The sequence below is a fragment of the Rhinolophus hipposideros genome (assembly GCF_964194185.1).
Source record: "Rhinolophus hipposideros genome assembly, chromosome: 4".
NCBI classification, from domain to species: Eukaryota; Metazoa; Chordata; class Mammalia; order Chiroptera; family Rhinolophidae; genus Rhinolophus; species Rhinolophus hipposideros.
In genome coordinates this window covers 40,564,599-40,574,815 of record NC_138050.1, presented here as the reverse complement: position 1 = coordinate 40,574,815, position 10,217 = coordinate 40,564,599, and the positions used below count along the sequence as shown (strand labels likewise).

Below are 10,217 nucleotides of genomic sequence, written 5' to 3'. Positions count from 1 at the left end.
AGTAATTAATACTTTTTGGAGGAGATATCATAATAATAGTATCCTAAAAGAAACTCCGTATTTTCAAGAATAAACCTGAGAGACTTGAGGCCTGAGACTGCTGAAGAATGATACTACACCGAGGAAATTAAAGTTCAGTTTATCTCTTCTTACAGTAAGTACCCTATACCGTAGAGTGCTGCGATCATTGTGTACCTGGGCATCAGGCAGATAGCAGTTTCCATAACACTCCTTGGTGGTGGTGGTGGAGCAGCAGGGAGAGGGGAGGGTACAAAACCCTGAGGGAACTCATGGAAAATAGAGACTTGAAGCTCTAGGAAGCCTCTACCTAGGAGCATGCTGCTTTGTCTTCCACTTTGTGGAACTATCTCTCTGAGTTTCTATATCCTTTACCACTAAAGAAACTTTGTATCTATGTGTCTTTTGAAGGGTCTTTCTATCAATCACATGACTGTAATGTTGTGACAACTGCACACAATTGGAAGTTAAAAACAAATAAAAAACCCTCATTCAAACAAGTTTAACATAAGTAAAGGGAATTTAAAGTCCCGGGTATCTGAAATATTCAAAGGTATCTGTGATTTCAGGAAAGGCATGAATTAGTAGCCCAGAAATATCACCAGGATGATTCCTCATGGTCCTAAAATTGCTCCAACACACCCAAGGTTCGTGCTTCCCCATGAGTAACAGCAGGGTAAGAGAGAACATACTTGTTTCGGCATTTCATAAAAAGTCCTGAGACTTACTCTGATTGGACAGCTTAGGTCACATACCTACCCCAGATCCAAACACTGCTACCCAAGACTAGCTTAGATGAGGTCGTAGGTGCCAATCCCATATTCAGGTTGGAATTATTCTCCCTGAACCAACCCAAACAGAGGTCAACAACTATGTATGCTGGGAAGGCATAATAAAATCCACTACATAAAAAAGAAAATAATAATTTTCTCTCTCCCTCTGGCTATGTATTTGGCATGAGAATATAACATATTTCATTTCATGAATGTTCAAAGCTGTAGTTAAAATAGCAGAAAAAATGGGAGGAACTTTAATGTCCAACAATATGAAATCAGTTAAATAATTCATAGTAATGTCTGTATAACAAAACACTATACCACCAGTTCTCAGCCTCCTAGATCTCAGGACCCTTTTATATTCTTAAAAATTGTTGAGGACCCAAAAGAGCTTTTGCTAATGTGGGTTATAGATATCACTATTTACTATTTTTAAAATTAAACTGACAAAAATTTTAAAATATTTATTAATTTGTTTATAAATAACAATAGTAATTCTATTACATGGTAACATAAAGACAGTTTAAAAAAAAAAAATCCCCTCGACACAACAGTGAGAAAAGTGGCATCATTGTCTGGTTTAACCGAAGTGGCTGGATTCTCCGATCTGCTTCTTTGTTAAATCTGTTTTGATATGCTGTTTTGGCTGAAATGTATGAAGTAAGTTGGACCTCAAACAGATATGTATTTGGAGAAGGGAGAAGTATTTTAATAGCCTTTCCAGATAATTGTAGACATTTTTCTTTGAAACTATCCCAAAACTGGGCAAATGTTAGTTCCTTAAAGGATTGGTTGCAGTATGTAATCTGAAACCATATAAATACATTTTTTCATATACTGCTATGTTAAAATCCATTGGTCCATTGTGCACTCTGAATGGATCTCTTACTTGTGCATGATTTTATAAGATAATGTATTAATTATCCAGAAAATATTGGTTCACTGAGGCATGCAGATCTTCTAAATGTTGACAAAAATCATTATATAAAAAAATAAATAACCTTACTCATCACATTAGAAAAGTCTGTGTTATAGGAAGCTGTCATATTCCTGTTAGCAAACACAAGTTTTACAAAATTATAAATTTTGCTAGAAATCTCAAATTTTATCATTGGCAACAAATACCCATTATTTTTCCCTGAAGTGAGAAGCTGACGTTCACTTTTGAAGAAATGTCCACCACAGACCCAAGTCTGAATAACCAATCATAGTTTTCTATTACTCATTCTTTTCAGTAGAAATGGTATTGCAAAGGGGAAAAAGCAACTAACTCAGTTCACAAATCAAAGGAGTGCTTTCTCTGGAGACGACCATCATACTTTGGTAGCTAAGTGCTTTCTGTGTACTTGCCGTTTCATCACGTAGAATATTGAAAACATGTGTGCTTAAGGATTAAGAAAATCAATAATTTGGTGCCATTGCCTTGATCTGCACTAAAGTATTAGTGGTTTTACTCACTATTGCTTTATACCCTCATTGCAAATATCAACATAGTGCAAAAGGTAAAAAATATCTTGGTATTAGGAAAATACTGTTTTGCTTTTGCAAATCCCCTGAAAGTCTTAGGGACTCCTAACAATAGTCTGCAGACCACACTCTGAGAATCACTGTACTATATAAAGCCACAAAACAAGATTCTGTGGGAGACTATTTAGTGACAGTAAAAAATGTTCAAAATGGATTCAAATGAAATAAGTAACAAACAATATGTTTGCTTCTCTAATTCTACACTTCTAGAAACAATCTGAAATAGAAAACTGACAAAATCACTAATAGAAAAGTGATTACATCAATTAAAGTATACAATAGAATAGCATGTTGCTGTAAAAAACGAGCTAAACCAATATAAAAAAAGGTCCTCATGCCATATTAAGTAAAAAAGTTTGTTGCAGAAAATTGCATAAAGTGTGATCTCACCTGTGTTGAAAAAATAACATATATGTAGATACATATGCAAAGGCATGTAAACGCAGAAGAAATGACTAGAGAACTATAGTTCTTATATATAATGGGAGTTAACTTTTGGTAAAGGGCTGGTAATGGGTGTGAGGAAAAAGGAATATGGGGACTGCCGAAAGATGTTTTAGCATAGCTTGAACGTTTTACAAAGAAAATTCATTCATGCATTATTCATGTAACAGACTAAGAAGTGAAGATAAGAAGTTTTGGCGGGATACACAAAAGGGGCTAATTGTGTGTCTGGTGAAACTATTGGTAATTTTTATTTTGTTTTTCACTTCTCTGGATTTTCTAGAGAAACATAATCCTTCTGGCAATTGCCAGCTTAACTAAAAAGACCCTTCTTTTTTGTTTTGGCCATTGATTTCTTGCTGGAATCAGCTAAGATCTTATTTCCTTTGTCAAACCACTCAGGTAATTTTCTCTTTGAGGTTTCAGATGAAGTCTATAGAAAAAAAACAGAAAAGGAAATATGTGTTGAAAATGTGTGTCAATTACAAAAACTAACATAGATTACTGAATATACACCCACATCCTTCTCTTGCCAAAAAAAAAAAAAATAGTGAGATCTACAGAATTTATTTCTAGATCAAAAAGTAAATAAAAGAGATACAAAATCACTATGTCATTTCTTTAGACAGTTTACTTACCATCCTGCTACGTATTCTAAGACATTTAAGAGTAGACACTCATTGGGAAGGAAAGAACTAGGTATTATTTCATAACTACGCCCCATGGTGTATTTGCTTAGAGTTGACCAAAACAGTGAATTTAATGTTCTGAAGAAGATGTCCGCCAGGGAATGTGTGTGTCCACACGCGCACACACACCGAGTTATATTAGGCATTTGAAAAAGAATATAACTTCTACATGTACAATGGTAGACAGACTAGAAGAGTGGTTCACTCATCAGCAGTACCTTGCAGAGTTACTGAGACAACAGAAACGAAAAAAAAATTGCTGAATAAATTTAAAAATTGTTTTTTGTTTCATACTCTTTAGAGATTCTGCTAAAAACTAGAGATCTACTTCCGAGAAAACAAGACAAATGTACACAATACTTTGCACAGTTGTAGTGGGCGCATGCACCAAATGATGTCTCAGGACCCTAAGTTAAAAGTCTCTGAAGAAAAATTGTTTTAAGAACCAAAGGCAGTGATTGTGTTCTAAAAAATCTGCACACGAAAAAAATAAAAACAATTTTAAGTAGGTAAGTGTTCCATAAGTCTAAAACGGTATTAATTTGTATTATCTACGTTTGAGCACTAGAAACTCACACTAACATGACAATTATTCTAACACGAGCACACCTTGGAATCCAGCAGAGTTAATTTAGTTATTAGAACTAGTATTTGAAGGACTTTATGATATGGTGGCCTCATCTAAGCTGTAACGTGTGTGTTAGCCTAAGATATAAAAGCATAATTTATTCATTTTAAAAAATGAAGACTGTATCTATGTATTGTTCATTAACTGCTATGTTTTATTATGTTTTCTATGTTTAAAAATGGTTTCAAAATATTTAAGGGTAGGAAAAAAAGTAAAATATCCTTGGCAGAAAACTGTGAAACCTTATATTTAAAAAAAAAAAAGGTAAGAACTGTTAGCTGTTCCAGCTTAATTAAAGAAATCCAGTGTAGAAGAAAGGACTATTCACACTTCAACAAAAGCTGAAAAAAAAGAACTGGCTAAGATAGCAACTTTTGTCCTGGTACCGATTTCCCGATTTCCTCGTAGGGAAGAAAAGACCAGGAGAAGAAATTAGATTTACATTCATTGTACGATACTAGAATGTTTGCCTTAGAAATAATAAATATTAGGGATATAAAGTGGCACCGAAAAAAGGCATTTGGGTAGAGATAAAACTGGCCCAGAAATATTTATTCTTCTCAAAGGATCTTATTAATATCAAAATCCCTTGCAGCCACAGACAGCTACAGTTGCTTACAATCAGAGTTGAAACCCCTGAGTGCATCTGGGGAAGGAAACCAGTTAAGATTATAACAGTCAAAAAGTAAAACAGCATGGAATCTGAACAGTAGGAGAGCAAAGGAAAAAAACCGAAAGTCTTTTGTTGTAGCTGAATACCATGGAGTGAGCAGGGACTTTGAAACCAGACAGAACTATGTATGAATACTCAGTCACTTGCTAAATATATGCCCTTATGAATGTTATTTAAGCCTCAATTTCTTCACACAGAAAATAAGAGTAACAGCACATAATATTACTAGATTATTTGGAGAGTTAAATGAGAATTTATGTAATGAGAATATATGTAAATGAAAATATATGTAAAATATCAAAACACATTCTGATTTATCTGTGACATTCATTAATTGGTAGCTAATATCATTTAAAGTATTTTATCTTCTGTAATATTTCTATAGAATATGATTTTCAACATTTGTCTTATAATTATAATAATGATCTAATTTCATTGAGAAAGGGGGAAATGCTTACTTACATTGAGTTTATCTTTTGAATCTCAACGATAAATATATGGAGAGACTTAAGTTATGAAGTCTAGGTCACCTATCAAAATCAATGCCTAGCAGAGACTAATACCTTATCAGTAGACTAAAATTCCCAGCAATCATAATAACATTTTAAGGGGATATTTACATCTTTTTCATACTCCAAATTCTATTAATAGACATTATCATTGAGGTGAGCACACAAAACATTCATTCGTTTGCTGATTATATGTGCACGTATATATGTAACCAAATAGAGATATATGTATGTTATATTCATATTTAATTTCATCTAAAACAAAGATAAATCTAAACATATTTGTTATCAAGCCTGATGCATTTGTCATGAAAACTATTTTATTAAATCAATTTTTACCTGTAAATTAGAATCTGTAAATAAATGTTCTAGTTCTGGATCGCTGGGAGGCTGATTCCAAGAAGTTAGCGAATTTCCGTGACTCTCATCCTTCAGTGAAAAATTACAGGGATGTTTCCCATCAACCTTTAACATTTTCATAGAATACAAAATAGTTACAGCATGTACTATTTCCTTAGGGAAAAAAAACTACGCCTACAAAAGCAAAGCTTAAGAAAATTCTTATTATTCTGAAGTACTGTATTTTAACAGTGATTATAATAATATTACCCATAAGGCATTTTTTCTGAGTATCTTATAATAGTTTGTAAATAATATTGTATATTTTATTTCATAATGAAACTTAGTGGCAGGGCAAGAAATCTATCTCTCATTCTCTCTCTCTCTCTCTCTCTCTCTCTCTCTCTCTCTCTCTCTCTCTCTCAGGCAATCAAGAAGAAATAGAAGGGAAAAAGTGATACAGGAGGAAAGGGTTCTGGGACGATGGAAGCACCAAAATAGCTTTTTACTTACTCTTAATCCTAGCATTAAAACTAATAGAAATAGGTGGAAAAAGCAAAAATTTATCATCTACATTTACAAAGAAAGTTACCCCAGGAAACCGAAAATATATGTAAGGACAAACCATCAATAGCCATAAGACCTGCTCGGTATAGCATCTGTATGTGGGAAAGCAGAAGCAAGCAGTGAGGTGCCTGAGAACATGAGAACCCCAAAATAGCCCACAGGTATTTTGGAAAGCATGATAGATTAATTTGAGAACAGCATCTAAAAGTGTGAGGGCTTTTGAAGCCCAGGTAAAAGTGACAAAGGAGTGTATCTCATAAACCAAGTTTCTATATTTTGAACATAACACAAAAACAACAGAAGAGAGAGTTCTGTGAACCTGGAAAAACTATGCTGAACCATGTCTTCTTTTGAAACTGCAGGGAAACTAATGTCACATGAAAACATGCAACAAAAAAGTGTCAAGGTGAAATCTAAGTCACCAAAAAGACTTTCTAAGATAGAGAACAAAACTGTAACCTCTGAAAATGAGCTAAAAAACATTATGAAAATGATTCAAAACATGACAGAACTTCATAAATCAAAATCAGAAAAACTCAAAACTGAGTGGAAAAGCTCAAGAAAAAATTAGAAATAAAAAGTAAACTCTAAGAAAAGTTTCCTAACAAAAATTTTAAAACTATTAAAAGAGTTCCAGAAATTAAAAAACAATTGACATATTTAAGGAACGCACTGTGTACTTCTTAATTCAGAACCACCAAATATCAAGACATAATCTTCCTCCATTAAACAGAGGCATGACTGGGCCTCTATCTTAATAGCTATCACAATATTTGTAAACCTCATGATGCGTCAACTAATAAAAAGAAATTGTTCTGACATTATTCTTTATTAGAAGCCTCATAATTATAAGAAGAAATACACTAAGGGATACAACTAGGTTGGTAGAGACGATGAATGTTAACATATAAAAGAAAGATCCGAATACTAGGCCTCTGACAGACTCCACAGTATTGGAGTTTTCTATACCAGGAGGCAGATGAAAGAAAAATACTTTGGCTCACTCACTTCTTAATCTACTTCCCAGTGCCCAAATCCTTGTTCCCTTAAATGGGAGGAAAGGAAGCTAAATCCAGTCCCACCCACCGACCCCCACTTTGTTGCTGGCATCTAATGTTATTTTGATAGAGGAAAAGCAAAACTGTTGATGTGTGGTTAAAATAATATTTTACTACAAATGTGCTTCAGAAAAAATTAAGGAAAAATTAAGTTATACCTTTTCCTGTATTGATAGGTAGAAGTTGGGAAAAAAGATAAGGTCTTAGGCACCTGGTACAGATTTCAGAAATAAAAGGCTGGGAATCGAAGCTAACTATCACTAACACCACCCAACACATTTTTTTTAATGCCCTTTTTGTAGCTAGTTCAACAGTCAAAATAATGTAAAGAATTCCAATTAATCAAACTTCATGAGGTTATCTAGAACAAGACTATATACAAACCTAACGGAAGTACAGAATTAAATAAAATCAGCTCTCTTGTTTACAAGCTATTGAGAAAAGCAGTTTAACTGTTGAAAACCTATAAAGGTTATCATAGAACTGAAATGGAGTTCCTAATTCTTTAATATAAATATTAGCAACCACCTACTACCATGCTGAATTTATCATGTAGAAATGAAATTTTTAAATTAATTATTTGTTTTCACAAATGTTTATCCTGGAGTCATGTAACTTTAGACCTGGAAGATACGGAAGGCCAAATTTTCGATTTTATACAATCATTTCATAGAGTCACACTGTCAAAGAATAGTTATTCTCTGATCACTATTTTTTTTCACACCATGCACAGAAATAATTTTCAAAGCATTTGATTTTAATAAAATGTGCTATCTAAAATAATACTAAATGCATGGTCTTTCTCTGATCTTGCAAAAAGTACACTGCGATATGCTCTGAGTCACAAGCAACGATTATCCTTGTACCTGAGATATTCAGTATACCGTGTTTCTCCGAAAATAAGACCAGCTCTTATATTAATCTTTGCTCCAAAAGATGCATTAGGGTGTATTTTCAGGGGGTGTCTTATTTTTTTATGTACAACAATCTACATTTATTCAAATACAGTCATGTCATCGTCTTCTGGAACATTGTCAAAACGTACTAAATGTGTCCGTCTGGCTGACGATCTTAACTGGGGCTTATTTTCGGGGTAGGTCTTTATTTTCGGAGAAACACAGTAACAGCAACAGAGTATGATAAATGACAGAATAATAGGCAAACCAGTTCCGGAGGTATTTATAATAGAATTTGTTTTCATTTTCATTAATCACCTAAACTGTCATATGCTTAATGCCAGTATTAATTACACCTATAAAAGAAAATTTCCAGGCTATATAATTGAAGATAGAGAAAAAACTTAAGCTGACATTCCACACAGTAAGCTAAAAGGATAAAACATTCACAATTTCTGTCATTTAAAAAAATCACTTTTCTCAGTTCAGATTTATAAAAAGCAAAAGAAATATGGCACACAGATTAAAAAAAGTAGCTTTATATCAGAATTATTCACATTGTGACAGTTGAAAACATACAGCATTCTAGGATTAGAATATGCAAATTAAAGAAACTGACACTTTATGAATATTCTGCATATAATTAACACCTTGGTATTAGGGCCTACTTCTTCCTTGCTTCTCTTAGAACTTGAATAGCTCTCTTCAGAGTCGGGGAAACAGCTCCTTTTGTTGGAATCACATGAAGGTTGGAATAACAGTCTGTTGTCACAATCTTTTTCCAGGATCTCAATCACCATATGGATAAGGTACATGTCAATGTTTTCAGGAACAAGCATTCTAATTAATTTAATTTTATTCAACTCTGTAAAGGATGAAAAAATAAGATTTAAAAATAAATAACAGAGAACATTTTAGAAAACCTATGAGCTGGAAATAGTGAAATATTTTGAAAATATAAAAGAGGAAGGTGGCCAAAGAAAATGTTCCTCTTTCAAATGAGGATATCCCTACAGAAGGGCAATGACTGAAATGTGCCTTTCACTCCTGAACCACCTGCACCCTCTGCCCACAAGATCCACAATCAGGTCAGTGCCATTGACTCTGCATAAATTATGTCTCATAATTTTTGTAGGCAGCACATCAAAGCCACAATTCCCAGGATTGTTTCTAAAGGAAATATGCTTCAAATTCCAAATATCAATTACAAGTTAACGTCTTGAAAATAACTTACTCTTAAAATAGAAGCTAATTATACTTGTAAATAAGAGGCCAATAAAAAGGATCCTTTCAGTGGATACTGTAGCATGACAAAACACATCAATTATTTAAAATGCATATTAACTGAGTTTTAGGGGGAAATATATCTCATTTTCAGAAAAAAGGAATTCTTAATTTTTGCAACTCAACAGAACTGATTCAGACTATGTCAGTCTCTTCACACTTTTTACAAATTATGTAGCAACTCCCCCGCAGACCAGTATTTATGCTCCAAGTACTTCCTTCTAGCATCATTCATCTGCAATTCTCTAAAGTATAGTAAAGCAGCTTAAACCTATTCACTCATCTTCATGTAATATAGACAAGTGGTATCAAACATTAATGATGACACCCAATTCAAATTAACAATCAGAAACCAAGTGTTTTTAAATGACACTCTGAAAAGGTGGTCTTTAGATTTACTAGAGTTTTCAGGTTTGTAGTCTCCTTTCTTCCAAAATTCTTATCTTGCTACTCAGGATGTCCCCCCAAAAACTGCAGTTTAAAAAAAAAAAAGAGAAGGTAACACAGCTAACAGATTATTAGGATAATGGGCTATCCAACTATTTGGCTTGTACTCTTTCTAAATTTAAAGTTTTAAAATGGAAAACTGATGTTAATCAAAACCTTGGAAAAATAAGATTACTTCTAATTGTGATAAAATCAGCAATGTGACTATCACATCTATCAACCAAACTAAAATTTATTTGTCCCTTGGTCATTATACCATCCTGATACCATTGAAATTCTGCCAATTTTACTACTTCAAAAATTTTTAATGGCTGCGGAATCTTCTTTGTATATAACAGAATTTACTTTGAGTTCCCTTTCAT

The 10,217-nt window shown here is 33.3% G+C and overlaps 1 protein-coding gene across 7 annotated transcripts in view; it reads right to left on the bottom strand.

The window, feature by feature from the left end:
* Positions 1-1,243: 1,243 nt before the first annotated feature.
* WRN (WRN RecQ like helicase) overlaps positions 1,244-10,217 on the bottom strand; it is a 134,952-nt gene continuing 125,978 nt past the window's right edge. For 5 of the 7 annotated variants that reach the window (XR_013993210.1, XM_081046237.1, XM_081046236.1 and 2 more), the window contains 3 exons: positions 8,775-8,989; positions 5,604-5,729; positions 1,244-3,198 (listed from right to left, as the gene is read on the bottom strand). Coding sequence is in view for 6 of the 7 variants with exons in the window: in XM_081046237.1 (XP_080902363.1) it covers positions 3,079-3,198; positions 5,604-5,729; positions 8,775-8,989 (461 nt within the window). In the remaining variant the exon portion in view is untranslated. The remainder of the gene's footprint in view (positions 3,199-5,603; positions 5,730-8,774; positions 8,990-10,217) is intronic. The other 2 variants (XM_081046239.1, XM_081046240.1) reach the window with 1 other exon arrangement.